Source organism: Suillus clintonianus, assembly GCF_016758775.1.
Source record: "Suillus clintonianus strain FC179 chromosome Unknown DEU56scaffold_11, whole genome shotgun sequence".
NCBI lineage: Eukaryota > Fungi > Basidiomycota > Agaricomycetes > Boletales > Suillaceae > Suillus > Suillus clintonianus.
Window position 1 is genome coordinate 523,156 of NW_024539235.1, and position 19,915 is coordinate 543,070.

Below are 19,915 nucleotides of genomic sequence, written 5' to 3' on the forward strand. Positions count from 1 at the left end.
GTAGCAGGCAGACCAACCTGTCTCATGCACAGTAGGTGGGGCTCATCACCGGGCTTCTATCGCCATACTGACATGCAGCCTTCTCTACATGTATTGTTTCCGCGACGTGCCTTGAAGTGCACAGCATACCCGTAAGCACGACCTCAAGGAGCCTCAAGGAGATAAATTCCATCTCTGAGTTACATACACCCGGCGGCAACTCGACAGGTCAGAATATCTTGGCAAAATCATACACTTAATGTAGGTGTGTGATGTGCTGTCCATCCTTTTCCTGCCTCTCATGACAGTTTCCTCCAAGCCGACAGAACAAGACTGGCATACATCCAGTCTTCCGAGTCTTGCATATAACGCACTCCCGAATCACCAGGATGACTGTGACTCGATAATATCTTACTCAAAGATCACTCTTGAGAGTGGAAATGATTTCTACGACCGCAGTTTGACAAGTCGCAGATACGCCCTTGTTGGAGTAGCATGCTCGTGCATCGTCAGCTGCTGTTGCATCGTTGCAGGCACTATCATTGTGGCCTTTCTCAGAGGTAACGGGGCAATCCCAACAAAACTAAATACAAACCTGCAGAAAGAGATGCTGGTCCTCGTACTCAACCTAATCGTCACGTTGTGCACGGAGTCCACGGGCTTCGTACACAACATTGCCTTGCGCTCGGCGCTAGCCTCAGAGCGCCGGCTTCGTTTCAATACGAATCTGCGCCTTCTGACCGCGGCTCATGGATGGAGAAACCCAAACGGCGCCTTGCTTAATGTTATCACCGCTATTCTCCTCATCATATCCTACAACTCAGCCTCGCTTGTCATATTATTCCTCGATAACAGCGGTGACACTACGGGAAAAGCATTCTATGTCTACATCGCAGGGTTGCCTCTCCTTTTGTTGGGCGTCGCACTTCTTCTTCAGGTGATGATCGCCTTGTCAGGATTGCGATCTGTCAAAATATTGACGTGGAGCTCCTCCTCTTTCGATTTGACTGCCGCTATGGTCCACCATACACAATTGACGCCCGCTCCTTTCCGGTGCATGCGTGGTGTGTCTGACATGGACGTAGATGAAGGTCCAGCAAAGCCGTCAGAGACACAGCCATCCGCATGGCATGCTCATCCTAGCGTCCGGAAAGTGATAATTTCTCTTTGGGCGCTCGTTGTAGCATGCGCTGGATGGGCTACGCTCGTCATGGTCATTTCCAACAAGTTTGATGGAGGCTTGTTACCCAGCCCTGCACTTAGCTCCGAGTCGTGGTCGTTCTTCCCCAGCGAGCAGTACTCTAATGCCCTCGTATACGGGATTCCACTCTCCGGAGGTGTCAGTGTTCAGTGGTGGATTTTGTCCTTTGTCAATCTGGCGGTTGTTCAGGGACCATTGACAATTGGGCTGCATTGCTCGGAACTCATCGCGAATGTCATTCGAGATGAAAGACATTGGAAAAGTGCTACCGGAAGGAAAGGACTTAGAATGGCGACAAATCCGTTGGCGTCGCTTTTTTCTAATCCGCTCAGTCTTGTACTGCTCGTCGCAAAGCCTGCGCTACGTGAGTCATTTGTGTCTACCTTTTTGTCGGTGTAGACAACATCACCGATTATATAGACTGGATGTTCGGGCTTTCGTTCACTTTGCTTGCCAGCGGCGGTAACCAGACGCTAGAAATGGTCGCCATATACATGTTTACAGCCCAGGTTCGTAAATACGGTCAAAGCACGACCGCAACAACGCCCTCACACACACGCACAGATCTGGAACTTGTGTTTAGCGCTGTTCATATTCGCGTGCTTCTTTACTCTCATCGCATTACTCCGACCGCATAGCCCCCAGCCGGCTGCGTACGGCCACCTGCAGACGCTCGCCAACCTCGTGGACGAATGGTCGCCTGTGATGTGGTGGGGCCACAAGGAAGACAGAGCCTCCTATTGTCATGCTGGTAAGGTGCAACTATGGTCACGATAATGAAGCATTCACACGTTCACACAGGGACAAGTGATCATTCGCTGCCGCCTGTGAAGATGGACTGCGTTTATGCTGCCAGGCTGGGATCCATACATCTTGAACCCAGTCAGTGACTAATGACGCTGAGCCGCCAGGGCAGGGTTCCACGTTCAACGTTCAATATTTTCAATGACGACAAGCAGGCATGTTCTGAGCATAGAGATTGATCGTGTCCGTATGCCTTGTATTGTTATACGGATATTAGAGATGGAACGGCCGTCTTCCAGCTTTCATGCATATGCCGCATTTGAGGGTTATTTTGAATTCGCAAAAATGGTGTCGGGCGCTCGGCATTCGCCGGAACCTCTCACGAAGCTTCAACCATGTTGAGTGGACGCATGTGCCTGGAGAGGCTTTCGTCGCAGTCTCGAGTCTCGACTCTCCATCACATGGCGCTGCACTGTAGTGCAGCCACACGAGGTAGACCAATCGAAGGAAGCGCTCGTTGTGACCAGATGTGGCAAGCATGCACCGTGTCCTATCAGGATCTTGACTCGCTCAATCTGGATTCTGCATTCAGGGTTCACGCACGACGCTATCCATAGCGCTCAAACGAACGTTCTCGTCGGAGGAGAGGGCCCGATTGTCAATGATTCGACATTGCTTGTTGACTCACATGGGCATAAAAACCAGTGCTCAAGAAGGTTGTAGGTCTGAGCGCAACCCCAAGACCTTGATCAGAATTTGACAATGTGATGCAGAGAACACAACGAGACACAACGCCTCGAGGTCAGTCATGCAACATTTTATTCCCACGATCTTAGTTATGTCGGTGTTATGCACACAGTGTGATGATGTAATTCAAGCATGTTCGGTTGCGCACATATTAACGATATCAATTTTGTCCAGTGGAGGGGTGTCTTGCCTGCACGCACGATATATATAGTCTTCCTAATGCCTTCTTCAGCTAGGTACCAGCCAGCTTTCAATACTAGCTCAGCCCCGCTTCGGACGCCCGCTTGGTTATCCCACCATGACGACGTCTGTACACTCCACTTCTCAAGTTCCCCCAAGCTGTCGACCTCCCAATAATCCTACTTTGAGATTGGCGTTCAAAATATTGTGCATCATTGCAGTCTCCCAGAAGTCTCTCGACCATTGGAAAGACACAACGAGCAACGAATGGAAGGAGCATGTCAAAATGATGGTCAATCGCTTCCAGAATTCAAACGTCACTGTATGTTTGATATAATCCTTATGGGTAGCGTTCACCGACTGGGTTTTAGGCCGGGCTCGTACTCGCAACTACTACTCTGTTCCTGTCATCAGAACCTCCCATGGTTCGTTTGATGGCTTATGGCACCCCAATCTCCTACATCTTCGCCATGGTTGCATTTGGTGCTGCATTGCTCAGCGTCATATCCGGAGCTGCTGTGCTCATTATCTATGAAACTAGCACCACTCACAAAGACATGGAAAGCCTCAAGGTGAGTTCGCTTGTCTGGGCTGGCTCACAGTTTGACATGCGGCACAGCACATGTCGCGACACCAAGTTATCGCCCTGTTGTTGTGGTTGGCATACCCCTCAATATGTCTGTCATTCGCTACCTTCTTTTTGTTTGTGTGTAAGTAAGGTACTAGACGTATTTTGATCTACTGATGACGTATGGGTTTTCCTTTGGTGCAGCTATCTTCATCGCCTGCTTCTGGTCTGACAATATTACTGTCAACATCATAACTATCTTGGCCTGTTTGGCCTTCCTTGCAAACGGAGCCCTTACAATCTACGTTTACAGCGTTGTGGGCAAACAGTAAGCTAGCAACACTCTTGTTGGATCTGTCTTAATTGGCCTTGCAGGCCGGTCGATGACCGCGCAGGCTGTTAACAGTCATCACGCTAGTGTGTGGCCTGCATGCCTCCGGCTTCAATACTGATGATGACTGGGTGTGATAGTTGTAGACCACTCAGGCCTCAGGCCTCAGGGCTTGACTTTTGCCAAGAACTTGCTGTGTCCTTATCATATGTAATACATGAATATTTTACCTGCCTCGTGATCGCCCATGCGGACTGTCCGGAGCGAAACGTCATGGAAAATAATCATTCAGTGTCCGCATGTACCGTGAAAGTGCGGTATGTTTATGTAAAGAGAACCAGAAGGGACTGATCTGCATCAATGGGCGCAACACCGAAAGTAATATTTTGAACGAGATAGCTTCACAATCCGGTTAAAAGTGGTGTGGGAAAGACACAAACACATTTGAGGGTCCGGGCCTTGTGGGCTCAGTCTAATGCTGATCAATACCTATATTTTGGTTCACCTCATTTATATGACTTGACCAGTACGCTACGGAAGTCGAAGCTCGGTCAAGCGAACAAAGCTTCACTGTGAAGACAACGACAGCTTCGAAGAGAACAGACTGTGCAACGAGGACTCTGATTCAGAAATTAGATTCAGACGCTATCGTTCTCAACGGCCTTCGAGCTCTACTGCATGAATCTCTATCAAGACAAACGTTCACATATTCAAGTTGCGTCTTGAACTTCTTGAGTGAGTTCCCTGTGTATGATGCTGTGACCGCCGATGCTTACACTTCCGACTCACTACAGTTGCCTTGTCAAGGCAAATTTCTGTGGCATATGCGGTGTCGCCGGAAAGATATATCGAGATACTACAGCGGTGCACCCCCGTAGTAGTGTATAGGATAGCACAATCTGTCCAGCCATTTCATTTCGCCAGATGACCCCGTCGATGGCGGCACAATGAACAGGTCACTTTGTCGGAAGCCGTGGCGGGTTTTTGGAAGTGTACGGTTTAGGTTTTTTTTCAAGCGCTTACGGCGATGATCGCAGCTTACGGCCCTTGGGCTCATGTCAGAAACGCCGTTCCTTGTGGACAACCCTCGAAATGGACGCTCAATGAGTGGGTGAAGTCTGTACCCCTAGACTCCGGAAATTTAACGCCCAAGGCCCCAAGCGCTCATGTGAGTCGTGCACTCAGCATGGTCGCTGATCTTGCAGATTGGTTTCCCGATACATTCTCACAAGCATTGTTACCGAGTCTGGAACGACGGTGTCACATGTACACATATAAGCCTCGCCCTGCACATCAGCTCCAGTCAACAACAACTCAGCCCCGCAACGCTCACGTTATGAGCCTCACTATTGATAATACAACATCCAGTAATACTAGAGTTAACTCGGTCCCTCTGGTGCTGGCGGGCTGTCGGGCTCCCACTCATCCTATTATGAAGTCAGCGTTCAAATTCTTGTGCGTTGTTGCAGTCTCCAAGACGTCTCTCGACCACTGGAAAGATACAGGAAATGAAGAATGGAAGGAGCATGTCAAAGTGATGATTAATCGCTTCCAGAACTCAAACGTCACTGTACGTCTGATACAATCCGGTCTTTATCACCAACGTTCAACAATTAGGATTTAGGCCGGGCTGATACTCGCAACCACTGCTTTGCTCCTATCGTCGGGCTCTCCTGTGGCTAACCTGATGGCTTATAACACTCCAGCCTCGTACATCTTCGTCATAGCCGCATTTAGTGCTGCATTGCTCAGCGTGATATCTGGAGCTGCGGTCGTTGTCGTCTACGAGACTAGCGTCACTCACAAAGATATGGGAAGCCTCATAGTGAGTGACTCTGCTTGTCTGTGGTGGCGATGGTTTGACACACGCTACAGCACATGTTACGACACCAAGTCATCTGCCTGCTGTTGTGGTTGGCATTCCCCTCAATTTGCCTGGCATTGGCTACCTGCTTTTTGTTCATGTGTAAGTGAGTTAACATAAGTGCTCCTGTTGATGATTTACAGGATTTTCTTTGGTGTAGCTATCTTTATCGCCTGCTTCTGCTCTGGAAACGTCTCTGTCCAAGTCATAACGGCATCGGGTTGTTTGTCCTTCTTTTTCAGCGGAATCCTCACGCTCCACATTTTCAATTCTGTGGGCAGACCGCAAACAAATAACACTCTTGCTGAACCTGTCTCAATTGGCTTTGCGGGGCCGCAAAGCCCAACCGGAAGACATGGCATCGGAAGGGGTGTTGTATAATTCCAGCCGAGGAAGCAATGTATGCTGACCTGGTGTGGATTATTGTAGACCAGTGTTTGGATGCTGCAGCTAGTACGGATATTGGACAATGGACTCACAACTGGAGCGCTTCTGCTACTTGGGTTGCTACTCCTTTCACATTCAACCTTGATGTCATGCGTGTCAATCATGGCTACTGTTTCCAGGTATCTTGGATGTGGCAGATAATACTTAGGGCTTATCCGTAGGAGGACCGACCTGTGCCATGCTCCCGCTGATCAATGACTTATTGGATTTCCTTCGACGCAGCTCTCCTTATCGTCTTTTGCTTCCATAATTCTGCTCTACATAACGACCTTGGCATGGGCTGTTTGGCATTCTTTTCTCACGGAGTCCTTACGCCTTGTGTTGGTGGGCAGACATCAAGCTAGAGGGCTCTTTTTTTATTTATGTCAATTCCCCTTGCAGGAGCGGCACCCCTGCAACCTGCCACTATGGCCAGGATTAACTGACATAACAGGACTTACACAAGGTCGGACGCTTCTAAGTCGGTAATATTCAATATGTTGGTAAGCAGAAGCAACCTTTACATCGCTCTGGGACACGCAGAGTAAGTCACGTTACGTCTGCGCAGAAGGAAAGCGCCGCATCAAAACTGCTGCTGTGACATATTGACACCACGTGTATTTGATGTGATCAGAAGACCACGATAGGGGTTTGGGCCAAAGCCAGCGCCTCCGCGTCTGGGTGTTGTGCATTCTCCGCGAGTTGCGTATTATGATTGATCTTCTGTGGTCGTCGGGTAATAGCGGGCAATCGATCAATATTTTTCTTGTGGGGTCTAGGGTGTGGTTGTCAGCCCATGCTGCAGGCATGAAATCGTTGAGCCCCCTTTCATTAATATCCCCTGTCGAAGGATGATTCATTTAGGGAATTGACAACTTCTAGGAAGGCACAGCATGAGCATGATCATATCCGCTCTTTAGGTTTCTAATCACCATTGCGTCTTTATAAACACACAGCCTGGGGGAAACAGAGGTAAATCACACTAATTTAAAGATTTTTGGCCTAGGGGGAACACCACACACGATTGATGACTTTGAGTTCTCCGATGCTAATGTTATAATCGTTGCTAGCACTCCGGTTGCGTCAATAGAAAATGTATTTTGCATATGGGCATCACCAGAAAGACATGAAATACGAACCACAGATAATTACGCCATAACTGAGTGACCCATCCCCCGAGGTGTCATCTCAAACAAATCCTCGATTTCTTCCAAGCTCTTCCCTTTAGTCTCTGGCATCAAGAAATGGCAGACGGCCGTGGTGAACAACGTCGCTGAGCCAAAGAAGAAATACGGACCGCTTGGAGAAGCCCGTAGGAAAAGCGGCGCGGTAAGTGCGACAACAAAATTCACCAGCCAATTGCTAAGCTAATAGTAATAGACGTCAGATGAAGGCAAGCGAGGGGAGTACGTAACCTACCTGCTGAACAGCACATGCCTTTGCGCGAAGACGCGTGGGTATTATCTCGCATGCGTATATTTTAATAACCTGAGCGAGTCAACTCGCGTGCGGTTATAATGAATTCAATCAACCTACCACAGCCCATGACCACGAGAAACTCGCCTGGCGTACAGATCATTCAGTACGTTATAGGTAGATCGGCATGCGCGATACATACCACAAACATGTATATGAGTATGATGACAGCCCACCGCGGTCCTGTGCCGCTCAAGTATACCTGTCCGTCGGCTTTTCCACCATAGATCGCGTACAAGGTGCCGATGGCCATGAAGCAAGTAGCAATAGAAATACCGCCACCGATCAAAGGAAATCTTCGCCCCCACTTGTCGACCCACAGTTGGGCAGGTATCGTAAATATCAAGTTGATTATTCCAGAAACACCAGACGCAAGGAAAGCTGCTCGTTTTGATGTAAAACCAGCCTGAGTGAATAGGATCGGGGCGTAATAAAGGACCGCGTCAATCTAGAGACACAGTCCAGATAAGCCTTATCATCGGGAGTACAGATAAACACGTACCCCACACAACATCTGAAAAGACATCAGGAACACACTGAGAACACTCCGTCTGACATATCGCTTGTGGAATATTTCACGATAAGAAGCATGTTCCCGACTCTGTTCCTCCAGACTGCCTTTGATAAGGCACAGTTCCTCTTCCACAAGCTCGCTGCTAGCACGGAGTTTCTGAAGAACCGCACGAGCTTCCTCCATCCTCCCCCTCTGTACAAGCCACCGCGGAGAATATGGTATAAATGCCATCCCAGATACCAAAACCGCAGCCATACTTGCTTCCAAAATAAAAGGGGTCCTCCAAGCCAACCCACCCTCAATTCTCGAAGACCCATACGCAACAAAATACCCCAAAGCGATCCCGATAGTGATGAGCAACTGTAACATCGTCGCAACAGTTCCTCTAATCTCTTGTGGAGAAATCTCGCAGAGGTAAATGGTGACGACCGAGATACTCTGACCTTGTCCGATGCCAGTTATCAGTCGAGCGCATACGAGAACAGTCAAATTTGTGGCGGAGGCGGACATGATCGTTCCTAGGAGGACTACGATGCCTCCGGTTAGAATCCCGTATTTGCGGGATAGCAAGTCAGCTACGTAACCGCTGCATATCGAAGACAAGGAAGCGGAGAGGAGAATACACGCGACATAAATCCCGAGGACGCCTGAGGAGAGATGGCCGATAGAGCTAGAGAACTGTTCCATCTGGGTAATAGGACCAATCGAGCCTGGAAGAGATGATGATGACTGATTAGAGGTGCTCGTTGGCCCAGGTCCGAAATATGACTGCGTACCGGTATCCAGCCCCCACAACATTCCAGCGAGGGATGTATGAAGGGCAATCAGGTATATTCTGGTAGTCGCAGATACCATCGCTGAGACGGAGATTCCAGCGCAAGACTGGCGTCTGCCATAGACAGACGCAGAGTTGCGGCCGTACGTACATCAGACGTAAATGAGCTGCATGCAGAAGGCCTAGCTCCTGCTAAGCAGGGAGCACATTACAATCATGGGACGCGTTACTTATAGGTATGGCCGCTATAGCTGAGACGAACTTGTAGTAAGCATGTACGGCGCACGATACGTGATCATGAGACGCGTTACAGTTTATACTTCAATGGTCATGGCCATACATAGCTGAGACGAATAATGGCAAGCATGAACAACGCATGATAGGCAAATATTGCCTTGGCTAGGCACATATGTGCACGCGCAGGAGCTCTTCTAGGCGCACGATTAGGCATTTCCTTGGCCAGGCATGTCACGGATGTGCATGAGCGCTCCTCGGAGCAACGAACGAATGAGTCTGGCTATCTTTACTTCCGCCATGGCAGACAAGTGTCCAGTCGACCACGGCAGTCATTCTTCAGACCAGTCCTGTCCTGTCGACCACAAATCTCGTACAACATGGTCCTCTATCTTGCCAGGGAGCAGCTCTGCGCACCCAGCCAACGCATCTTCGCTCTCGACTGAACGGGAGGTCTCTTCGATACCCCGAACAGACAATGGTAATTGGGTATACCCGTCAGAGGCTCAGTTTTTTGCTGCCATGGCGCGCAAAAATCATAATCCGCATGCTCCAGATATGAAAACTATCATTCCTATTCATAATGCTGTAAACGAACGCGCTTGTCGGAGCTAATGAAATGGGAATCTGGGAGAGGTGGCGAAAAGTGCGGAGGAGTAAAGCTTGTAAACTTCAAGGGCAGACCTAATGACCTGACTCCAAAGGCTCGATTCATGACCTTGCTCGGGTATGTGATTCAGCCACAATTCACGCAAAGCACGCTGATTTTTCGTTTCGTAGATACTCTGCTCCCTTCGATCGTCATGACTGGGTGGTCGAACGATGCGGAACCCGAATTAGATACGTGATCGACTTCTATACTGGACGGGGCGCAGGACCGTCATCGTCAAATAATGTCTCTTTCTATCTCGATGTTCGGCCTGCCTTAGACAACTGGGAAGGGGTGAAAATGAGAGCTGAGAACATTTGGCAGGACTGGTTTGGAAGTGTTCACAGTAGCAGCACCCCATCTCAGTCATGATGCATGAGTATTATCCCCTACTTGCATGGTTTTACTAATTGTGAATACATATAGGACTTATACCTATGGTATGTGGAACGGCGGGGTTGATCACGGCCATTGTCAGTCAGCATATGTCGATCCAGCTTCCTCTTGACGAAGTACCAAGCCGAATCTAAATCAAACCCACCTTTTCTTTGGTACGTAGTCTCATCCTATCATGTTGGCGGGGGGATACTTAGTATGTTCATCGCAGTGCCCCGAACTTATATAGGGTTGATTTCTGAACACGTGACTAACGCGTCGCGATCGACTTTGTTGACAGTGCGTCGGCGTACAAATAAGGTTCAAACTGGGAGTATAAGTACTGCGTGTTTGTCGCTGCAATATCCCTCAGTCAGTCCCGCCATTACTGCCATCATCATATCTTTCACGACCCCTCTATTTACTCGCCATTATGATCTCTACTTCTACCATGACTCGCGCCGCGCGTGTTGTTATGCAAGGCTATCTTACAGCCTCGTTTTTCAAAGAAATCGTCATCGACCACACTATTCAGGTCGTGTCCGAATTAGAGGAGGTCTCCGTTAGCCTCGTAACATTCACTGTCTGCTTCTCGACAGGCGTCCTTCTTCAAGCCTCTGCCAAAGCTGCTCGACAATTCCTCAGCGATGATTTCCAACGCGTCCCCGCTCCCAAGGACCATACCGCTGGACTCGACGCATTTGCTGGAGGCAACATTTTGGACGCGATCTCAACAACCAAGGCTTTCGGAACACCAGCTCGGTCATCCTCGTCGCGTGCAGTGATTGAATCAACCGAACCCACCTTTGAGGCTCCCACCAAAGACTTATCGACGACTGATTCTGACACGACGCTCATAGCCCACGATGCGGAGTTAGCTGTCTCAGACGTCGAGTCGCTTGCTGACGAAAGCACTTTCTACGAGGTAGGAAGCAGCGTGATTTTTCTGACTTCCATCTGCTAATGCTTGGGTCTATAGGACGACTGCCAGGCTACAGCGCACTGCCTTGCAGACGATGAACCGGACCACACTTTGCACGTCGGATACGACCCACAATCTATCGACAATCTAATCAGAAGATTTTCAGCTATTTCTCTCGACGATGTACCCGCTCATTTATCAGCGATTTCTCTCGACAATGTATCTCTTCATTTATCATCCACCTCTCTCGACGATGTATCTTCTCATTTATCTACTCTTTCCCTCGACAATGTACCCACGAACTTATCAGCCATTTCTCTCGACAATGTATCCTCCGATTTATCCATTTCTTCTCTCGACGATGTACCGTCTCATTTATCAACTCTTTCCCCGGACGATGTGTCCTATCATTTATCCATTCCTTCTCTCGACGACGTGTCCTATCATTTATCCACTCCTCTCGACAATGTACCTTCTCATGTATCCACTCCTTCTCTCGACAATGTAACATCTCATTTATCAAGCATCTCCCCGGACAATACATCCTCTCATTTACCCACTCCTTCTCTCGACAATGTAGCTTCTCAATTTTCTCTCGACGTACCCTCCCAACTATCAACTATTGGACGACATCACACTCTACAAGACCACGCTATCGACATCCTACCTGATTCATCTCAGCCTCCGAAGCTTCGGCCAACCATACCTGTAATTCTTCCTCTCGACGGTTCCCCTCAGTCATCGATTTGTCATCCCCAACGCACTCTAGTACACGACCACTCTATCGACAATCTAATCAGAAAAATAGCAGCTCTTTCCCTTGATGAGGTCCCTTCTCGATTATCAACACTTCGCCCGCATCACGCTATACACAACCACGCTATCGACGCTCTACTGCCAACATCAGAAGCTCTTACTCTCGACGACGACCATGCTATCGACAACACAGAAGTTCTTACTCTCGACGACAATCACACTTTCGACGCTCTATTGCAAAGCCCAGACGCTCTTACTACCCTACACGACGACACTATCGACGATTTACTTCAAAAGATGGAAGCGCTTACTCTCGACGATAACCCCCATTATACTCTCAGTCCTCGACACTTACTCCGCTATGCATCTTACACGACGATAGCCGTTCTTGATCCTCGGAATTTCAACTACGACTCACCCTACACGACGATGCTATCAACGCCATACTTCGACATGTGGAACCTCTTATTCTCCACGATAGTCCCTCGCAGTCGTCAAAACTTCGACTACTAGCACATTATCGATATCCTACTAGCCGCTAAACTCCACGCGACGTCTACGAATGGTGAGTAGCCCACCCATATACTCTCACCTCCCTTACTAATGTTTCGCTGTTAGAGTCCCCTACGACCAAACGTGTCAGACATCGTCGCATCCAACACGTCTTCGGTATCAGAGGTCCCCTACGACCAATCCGATGACGCCTACTAATGGTCTCCCTCGCTTTCCCCTACGACATGGAGTCATTATCCACGAGGTCGAAGGCCCCCGCACATACTACGCACCCAACCTATCGCAAGTCTTCGATGAGTCAAAGGTCCCCTACGACCAAATCTCGACGACGCACCAAACGACAAAGCGGCCTCCTCCACTGTCTACTGCGACCTGGAAGTCGAAGGCCACCGCCACTGTCTCAAAGTCCCGCATATAGTCCGCCTAGTTGACCAACTTGGTCCCTTCGGATTTCCTTCACTATCCATCAATTACCCATACTACACAGTTCTTTTGATTTGTTTTCCCCTTCATTGGTACGATCATGGACTGTACATTTAGTTTATTTACGGACACATTTCTCCGATTTATGTTTATTTCATTGATATGTTTTATTCCCCTTCATTCATTTTCGTTTATTGAGCCTGTACGCACAGTGAATACAATCTTCTTGCATATCCTCTGAAAGCAAGACGCTCTTGAGGCTCAGAACATTCAACCATTACCAAGGCAGTAGCTATTGTATCGCCAGATTGCTCTGCTGCGAGCGGAAAAGGTGATTCCCCTGATTCTTCTAGGAAATGCCGCTCTCCAAGCTTACATTGTATTCTCCCACTCTTATTTTCTAAGCATGAATACAATCCGACACGACGAGAAACCTGTTTCACAGTTTATCGTTTCCCTCGTATTCGAACTTTCTTGGTAGGTGGTCGCTCTTCGGGTTCATCATCACTTTCCTCTTCATCGCTCCCTGGTGCTTCACTGTGATCGTCGTCGCTGCCACCCACTTCACTTATCTCCTCGTCTTCATCCCATTCATCATCGCCAGATTCGCCAGCCTCAGAGGCTTCCTCATCAGAATTCTTTTGATTCTTCCGCGACACTTGTTCTTTTTCTGCTTTCTTCCGTTGCACGTTGCTTTCTTGTTCCTCCCGTCTCTGCTTTCGCAACCTCTCCTTGGCAACATGAGAAGCCTTGAGTGCAGCAGCTTCGGCCTTTGATTTTTTGACTGCATGATTAAAAGATCAGTTTACCTTGCATTGCGATATGCTTGATATGCAACGCACCAAATTCATGATACAGCACAGCACGTTCCCTCCCTGGAACGCCCTCGGAAATTTGGATCAGCCGCAGCTCCATCCTCGGGCCAACTTCACTTAGTCGGACAGCCTTCTTTTGCCCCTTCTTGTTATTCCGACCAACATAATCATCCGCCAATGACACCGGCTCCCCGTCATCGCCAGCAGCACTCGAAGCTGATGATGCCGCAGACTCATACCCGTCGGTCCCTGGGCTAGGCTCCCCTCTTTTTCTAAGCAAGAAGTCCGCAACATCCTTCTCGTTTCCAAGGTCCAAGAACCCACTGGAGGAGTTGGCTGATGTTTTTTTGGGGGCGCCTTCGAGTACGCGTCGGACGCGCTTTGAGACGCCGTATGGTTTTACAGTGATGGAGGTCGACGGTTCCTCTGTCGGGGTTGTATACTATCAAGACGATCCGACGGCAGTTGGAGAGTGACATTGAGTTGGGGGATAATGGAGGGAAAAGATAATGGAAGGATTTCATGAGCAGTGGGAGATGTGGGGGTGTTTCGGGCGAGGGTGGAGGGAACGAAGAGAGGACGACCTGGAAAGATAATCATGGTTGGATAAGACTATCAGACTGATGACCGAAGTCACGATATATCACTTACCAATGGGGCAGTGAGATACTCCATCCCCATGCTTCGTGAGGATCGAGAAGTTTTTAAGATATCTTTCATCAAGCTGTATAGAGTGGCGACTGTACGTACAATCAGACGTAAATGAGCTGCATGCAGAAGGCCTAGCTCCTGCTAAGCAGGGAGCACATCACGATCATGGGACGCGTTACTTATAGGTATGGCCGCTATAGCTGAGACGAATAGTAAGCATGTATCATGATGGCGCACGATACGTGATCATGAGACGCGTTACAGTTTATACTTATGGTCATGGCCATACATAACTGAGACGAATAACAAGCATGAACGGCGCATGATAGGCATTCCCTTGGCTAGGCATGTGCACGCGCAGGAGCGCTTCTAGGCGCACGATAGGAATTTCCTTGGCCAGGCATGTCACGGATGTGCATGAGCGCTTCTCGGAGCAACGAACGAATGAGTAACCAAACCGATTCCAAGGGGTTGAGAATGTCATCCAATTATATTCGGAGAATTATCATGACATGTGATTCAAGCATCTGCACTACAACAAAAGCACGAAGTATGTATGATATCGAGAGCAGTCAGTAATCAGCGTAGCGCAGCAAACAAAAAGAAAAACATGCGTAAGAAAAAGAAATTTTCATGAGCCTATGTAAAAGCATTCGTAACATTTCATCGTCGCTAGCGGAAAAGAAATCGAGTAAAGGAATGTGCATCGTCGCGTATTGTGTATTGCATATGTTTTTCATATTTTCCGGCGAAAGGGCAGTAGACAACATCAACCCTCAAAGACCCCCCTGCGGCGCAGACACACTTTTCCGACCCAGAATATCCTGAATCTCAGAAATAGTCCGCGCCGCGTCCATCGTCTGGGGTCCACCAGGGAGAATTGCCAATCGCTGCTTGGTAGTGTTCAGCGTTGCTTTCACGTTGGGGACTACTCGCGCGACGTAAGGTGCGATCAGAGGTTCCTTCAAGTCCAACGTCAGTACCTCAGTCGCACATCACACACAAGGGGATGGGACATACGTTGATGTTCAAAACAGTAGCTGTACGTTGCATCCACCACAAAGACGACTTGAAAGCTTCATCCACAGGAGGCGTCTCCGCGATTATAGTAGCGAGCTATAAACACATCAAAAAATCAAAATTAATCAACAAACAAATTCCACGAAACGACGTACCCGATGCAAAATCGACAAAATAACAGCCATAGACAACGGCCCCTTCCTATCCATAGGCATCACAACCTCCGGACTCGACCTCGCAAGCAACTCCCTCAGCTGCTTTGGATCCTGCGTACCCAGAACCGCCATATACGTATCTTCCCATGCATCATGCTGAGCAGGGGGAGAGCGCTGAGACAATGGTGGTGGTGGAGGGGGTTGGGGTGGAGCGATAGGGTGAGACGCTTGAGGCGCAGCAATCGTAGAAGGATACCACGTAGCGTGCATTTGCGACGGCTGTGGTTGCTGGGAGAACGAACCGAGAGATTGACTGCTGTACATCGGAGCCTGCGTCGTTGGAGGAGGGAGGTTCTGAGAGCGGTGCATGCCTTGACTCATAGAGCTCATGTTGGAGACGCTAGGAGCGGGGGAACCGCTGCTGGCTATCCGATGACTGGCAGCCGTGTTGAGCGATAAGAACTTGACTTGGTCGGACAACATCCTGACGGAATGCTCAAGGTCCCTGATCAAAGACTACAGAACTCGTCAGAACGATCTCATCCCATAGACAAGACACTCACCTCCTGACTCCGCGCAGCTTCAGTCTGCCATGACATAGAATCTTTCTTCACATTCAAAATCTCCGCCCTCATCTCCCGAAGGATATCCTGGTGCATAGCCGAAGTCTGCTGAGAGTACGTCGGGATGATATTCTTCGTAACAGAGTCCTTGATGTACCGCTCGATGAGAGGGTTCAAATTCGTCGAGAGGATACTAGCGAAATGGTTCGAGATATCAGGGCGCAGAAGCAGCTTCTCAATCTCACTCGGAAGGCTCTACATACAACAAAGGTCAGAACCACCACTCCAATGAGGAACCAGGAGCACAACGTACATTCTGAATGAATTCCGTCAACCCCCTTCCAACATGCTCATTGAGAGCAGCTCGAACTTCAGTCCTCGTGATATGCTCAAGCGCAGGTAACACCGAGTTCTGGACTTCAGCTTTAACAGCCATCTCAACAACCCTAGTCGTATTCCTCGTGAGCTCTGTCGATATCAACTTGAGAATCTTCTCCTGTCGATTGAAATCCTCAGCCTGCTCATGGGCGCGCGCTTCTTCAAGCCGTTGGTCTGGGAAAACAAAACCAAGATCAACAAACTGCAAAAGGCATCTTATGCCCAACGGCTACTTACGTTGCTTATCCATCTCTTTTCCGATGAGCCGTCCTATACGGGTGTGCAAGCTCTCTTCGCTCTTCTTGATCTCCTTCGTAACGACCAGGGCGATGCCAGTATCACTACTGGCGCCCGCATCGCCTTTGAATTTCTCCGCCTCTTTGGCCTGTTCTCGATCCCTAAACGCGACGTTCTTCCCTCTTACATTCTTCCCCTTTGCATCGTGCGCACGGACCTCGTCGCGGGCGATATCAGCCTCGAGTTCTTCGGAAGGAGGAGTCCTGGTTCTAGCAGGGGAGACGATGGACGCAGACGGCTGTGTCACGGGTGCAGGCCCAGGCCCACTGATGGACACCGGCGCTGGAGGCATGTGACGGGTACCCTTTGCCTCCGCGGGGGCCGCAGGCATATAAGGGGGGAACTTTGCAGGAGCGTTCAACACAGCCGTATCGTACCACTCTTTCCTAATCAAGACCTGATCGACACCGGTGGAATGCACGGAGAACGCGACGAGAGCGAGGTCACCTGGGGGAAGTTTAGCAGCAACGCAAGCTGCGTGCGCTTCGTCGCCTGTGGGGTCTGCGTCGGCCGAGAGTATGACAAAGTGGATAGTCGGTTTCGGGCCGGAGAACTCGACGACTTGTTCGAAGAAGCCACCGCGAACGAGCTCGCCCGAGGTTGAGGCTGAGACGTCAAACCCGATGCGCAATGCAATGAGACTGTCGCGGCGGTTGTTGGCAACCCAGAGCGTCTGGATTCTGGAGTCGTAGTTGACGTGACCGAACATGTCAGGGTCTTCTTTGTTCCCGTTGACGAACTTGAATGTGGAGAGGACGTTCTTGGTGATGACGGAGAGGAGCTGGAACATGGTACCGTTCCTCCTCCCGATGACGATGCCATCATCGATGAAAGTCAAAGATGACGGGACATCATCGCCACGAACACGGTGGGTCCAGAAGGGCAACTTGTCATGGACGTTCCACAGCGTGAGCGTGGAGTCCTCGGAAATAGTAGCCAGTGCGAAATGAGGAACATCGAAGTCAAACGCGACCAAGCGCTGTTACAAAGGATGAGAAGACATCAAAAAATGAAGCAATAGGACTGACCGATGGCACAGAAAATACTTGAGAAATACGATTCAATTCAACTTGCGGCAAGGGCTCTCCTCTGAAAGTACGCGCAGCGTCCGCTAAATCAAGTAAATACATTTTGGACTCAGATGCCACTGCCAGAGTGTCGGGTTGCTTGGGGTGCCATTTCACAGAGTGTAGAGGGTCGGCGTCAGCGCTGGGGACGATACATAACAAGAGTCGCCCGCTACAAATACGATTAGAACAAGAAGATCACTAGCACTGATAGAACTCACGGCACATCATCCGTGATGACCTCGGGGAGTTCCCACACAACAAAACCACCGTCGGAGGTGACGCCTGCCAGTCTGTTGCCGTATACAGCCATATCGATGACCGATGTGGCAGGTGCAAAGACCGTCGGCAGCTGAAGAAGAGTGCGATCACCGCTTGATCGCGAGATGACGCGAACACGACCCTTGGTCATAGCATACGCAATCCAATGAGTGGCGCCGATGGTCGTACCAGGCAAGAAGACAGAGTCCTGCTTGACCAACGCAATTGCGGTAGATTTCACGGCGTCTCTAGGAGCCTGCACATCGTCCAGCGGCTGTGATACATCGAATACGATAGTTTGAGGTTGCGAACTAAGTGAGTGTAAGTAAAGGCACGTGTCAAAAACGTGGAAAGCTTGCCTTGGACTCGTATGTGCCTTTCCTTTGGCAGCACCTTTGCCTCTGCCCTCATTCTTCCAGGTGTTACGAGGACCGGGCGAACCGTCCTTCTCTCGCCTAGCAGGCGGCATGGGAGCCTGACCGAGAGGAGATTCCACAGGTCGTGGCTGAGGACGCGGCTGCTGGGCAGCAGGCTTCGGGGGAGAACCCCTAGGAGGCGAAGCACGGCCAGGCTTGGGAGGAAGAGGTGGGGGTGGGGGCATAGTGCGAGGTTGGACGGGTTGCTGCTGAGGGGTCGGCTGTGATTCCACCTGGGAATACTCGTCCGTGGTGCTATAAGGGTCATAGGTTGGAGAGGATGCCTGTCCAGAGGGGTAGGACTGCTGGGACCTGGTCAACTGGTCCATAAGATTCTCGACGGACTTGCGCTTTGGATCGTTGAGAGACCCGAGGGAAGCGGAGGTCCAGGAGTCTTCGTTTGTGCTGGATGCACTTGCAGGACCTGCGGGGACAGGCTTCTTCTTGACGGTGGAGGTGGAGTCAAGAGCATCAAAGGGAGAAACGAACTCAAACATAGACTTCCGAGGAGAGGGTGGGAGCTGCTGGGGCTGCTGAGGCGGCGGGGGGTTGTGCTGAAGGGTATCCCTGGGCTGTTCTTGTGGGATGTAAGGACCTTCATTGAGATGGTACGAGTCTCCCATGGAAGACTGCCCCATCGACAGCTGAGAGGGCTGGAACTGGGGGGTGGAAGCAGGAGGCAAGGTCGTCATCGGTGGTGGAGCGGGTTCGGTAAAATTTGAACGAGGAGCCGTACTATCATAAAGATCAGCATAAAAGGTATCAAGGAAATCCCAAGAGGTCATGGTGGAAAGATGGAAAGCGAGATGAAAAGAATTGGAAGAAAAGGATGCAGCCTCGTGTATGAAGTGAGGCGGGAGGACATGAAGTGTGGCCAAAAATGAAGTTGTACTGACCCCATGAGCTGTTCTAGGAGGATCTTTCCTTGAGTTTCGCTGTTATTTGAAGGGGATTGACCTGATCTTATAGATGAAGCGGGTGGAGAGGGGATTTGCTGAGACTGCTGAAGGGGTCTTAGAGAAGAGACGGAGGAAGCAGCGGGATATAGCAAGGAGAGGAGGGCGCTTTGCCTATCAGCTGGAGTAGTTGAAACAGCTGGAGCTGAGTGGGTCGAAGCATCATCGTCAGTGATCATGCTTGGAGTCGCAGGCGCAGAATGATTCTGAGTTGTGATTGACTGGAACAAGGAATCAATATGAGTAGGAGGTGTTATGGTTGGAAAGGGTTCTCTGGGAGGAGTGACGCTTCCTCTTGAGAAAAGCTTGTCGTGAAGATTGGATTGCCTTGAGTCCATTATCAATGAAGAAGCAAGCTATAGAGCACGAAGAAGAGAGGTTGTCCTAGCAAAAAAACTCGACTGGCCTCGTTGAACACACGAGGATGGCACGAGGCGGTAATCCAAAAAAAGTCAACCTTCGCACTGCTTTATTGTTATCGAACTCAACCGTACGCGCGTCACGAACCTGATAACACCATTCAACGGCAGCCCTCTTACATGCACCGTAATCTATACCAATAAGAATCAAGTCTCTCATCTAGCTATGGCTAGTCTAAGCCCACTAGGCCCCTTGACCAGAATTCAACTTGAATGATACCGAGCGTGAGAAAGCTGCGG

At 49.8% G+C, this 19,915-nt stretch overlaps 8 protein-coding genes across 8 annotated transcripts; 5 read left to right on the forward strand and 3 right to left on the reverse strand.

Moving 5' to 3' along the window:
• Positions 1-253: 253 nt before the first annotated feature.
• DEU56DRAFT_61160 (uncharacterized protein) lies at positions 254-2,134 on the forward strand. Its single transcript, XM_041347016.1, has 4 exons — positions 254-1,544; positions 1,601-1,689; positions 1,745-1,931; positions 1,982-2,134. The coding sequence occupies exons 1-4, from the start codon at positions 281-283 to the stop codon at positions 2,068-2,070; spliced, it is 1,629 nt and encodes a 542-aa protein (XP_041212525.1). The 5' UTR covers positions 254-280; the 3' UTR covers positions 2,071-2,134.
• A 583-nt stretch (positions 2,135-2,717) lies between these two features.
• On the forward strand, positions 2,718-3,985 carry DEU56DRAFT_60960 (uncharacterized protein). Its single transcript, XM_041347015.1, has 5 exons — positions 2,718-3,173; positions 3,223-3,423; positions 3,471-3,561; positions 3,624-3,747; positions 3,795-3,985. Exons 1-5 carry the CDS (start codon positions 2,970-2,972, stop codon positions 3,820-3,822), a joined length of 648 nt encoding a protein of 215 aa, XP_041212526.1. The 5' UTR covers positions 2,718-2,969; the 3' UTR covers positions 3,823-3,985.
• A 248-nt stretch (positions 3,986-4,233) lies between these two features.
• DEU56DRAFT_781769 (uncharacterized protein) lies at positions 4,234-6,436 on the forward strand. The gene is made up of 6 exons (XM_041352063.1): positions 4,234-4,485; positions 4,545-4,753; positions 4,813-5,320; positions 5,375-5,575; positions 5,626-5,716; positions 5,775-6,436. The coding sequence occupies exons 2-6, from the start codon at positions 4,698-4,700 to the stop codon at positions 5,993-5,995; spliced, it is 1,077 nt and encodes a 358-aa protein (XP_041212527.1). The 5' UTR covers positions 4,234-4,485; positions 4,545-4,697; the 3' UTR covers positions 5,996-6,436.
• A 686-nt stretch (positions 6,437-7,122) lies between these two features.
• Positions 7,123-8,980, reverse strand: DEU56DRAFT_971006 (general substrate transporter). Its single transcript, XM_041359448.1, has 6 exons — positions 8,807-8,980; positions 8,019-8,740; positions 7,659-7,964; positions 7,577-7,603; positions 7,460-7,528; positions 7,123-7,407 (listed from the first exon to the last, which is right to left on the reverse strand). Exons 1-6 carry the CDS (start codon positions 8,883-8,885, stop codon positions 7,189-7,191), a joined length of 1,422 nt encoding a protein of 473 aa, XP_041212528.1. The 5' UTR covers positions 8,886-8,980; the 3' UTR covers positions 7,123-7,188.
• A 359-nt stretch (positions 8,981-9,339) lies between these two features.
• On the forward strand, positions 9,340-10,060 carry DEU56DRAFT_752977 (cytochrome c/c1 heme-lyase; the record flags this gene model as incomplete). Its single annotated transcript, XM_041349672.1, has 3 exons — positions 9,340-9,627; positions 9,651-9,766; positions 9,820-10,060. 3 exons carry the CDS (start codon positions 9,340-9,342, stop codon positions 10,058-10,060), a joined length of 645 nt encoding a protein of 214 aa, XP_041212529.1.
• A 383-nt stretch (positions 10,061-10,443) lies between these two features.
• On the forward strand, positions 10,444-12,346 carry DEU56DRAFT_61258 (uncharacterized protein). Its single transcript, XM_041347017.1, has 2 exons — positions 10,444-10,988; positions 11,043-12,346. Exons 1-2 carry the CDS (start codon positions 10,497-10,499, stop codon positions 12,252-12,254), a joined length of 1,704 nt encoding a protein of 567 aa, XP_041212530.1. The 5' UTR covers positions 10,444-10,496; the 3' UTR covers positions 12,255-12,346.
• A 1,332-nt stretch (positions 12,347-13,678) lies between these two features.
• Positions 13,679-14,251, reverse strand: DEU56DRAFT_61287 (uncharacterized protein). The gene is made up of 2 exons (XM_041347018.1): positions 14,144-14,251; positions 13,679-14,076 (listed from the first exon to the last, which is right to left on the reverse strand). The coding sequence occupies exons 1-2, from the start codon at positions 14,210-14,212 to the stop codon at positions 13,765-13,767; spliced, it is 381 nt and encodes a 126-aa protein (XP_041212531.1). The 5' UTR covers positions 14,213-14,251; the 3' UTR covers positions 13,679-13,764.
• Positions 14,252-14,610: 359 nt separating this feature from the next.
• On the reverse strand, positions 14,611-19,719 carry DEU56DRAFT_781785 (uncharacterized protein). The gene is made up of 10 exons (XM_041352064.1): positions 19,197-19,719; positions 18,244-19,035; positions 17,845-18,195; positions 17,585-17,795; positions 16,497-17,535; positions 16,195-16,433; positions 15,882-16,136; positions 15,319-15,834; positions 15,164-15,259; positions 14,611-15,105 (listed from the first exon to the last, which is right to left on the reverse strand). The coding sequence occupies exons 1-10, from the start codon at positions 19,592-19,594 to the stop codon at positions 14,920-14,922; spliced, it is 4,083 nt and encodes a 1,360-aa protein (XP_041212532.1). The 5' UTR covers positions 19,595-19,719; the 3' UTR covers positions 14,611-14,919.
• Between the last annotated feature and the right edge of the window lie 196 nt (positions 19,720-19,915).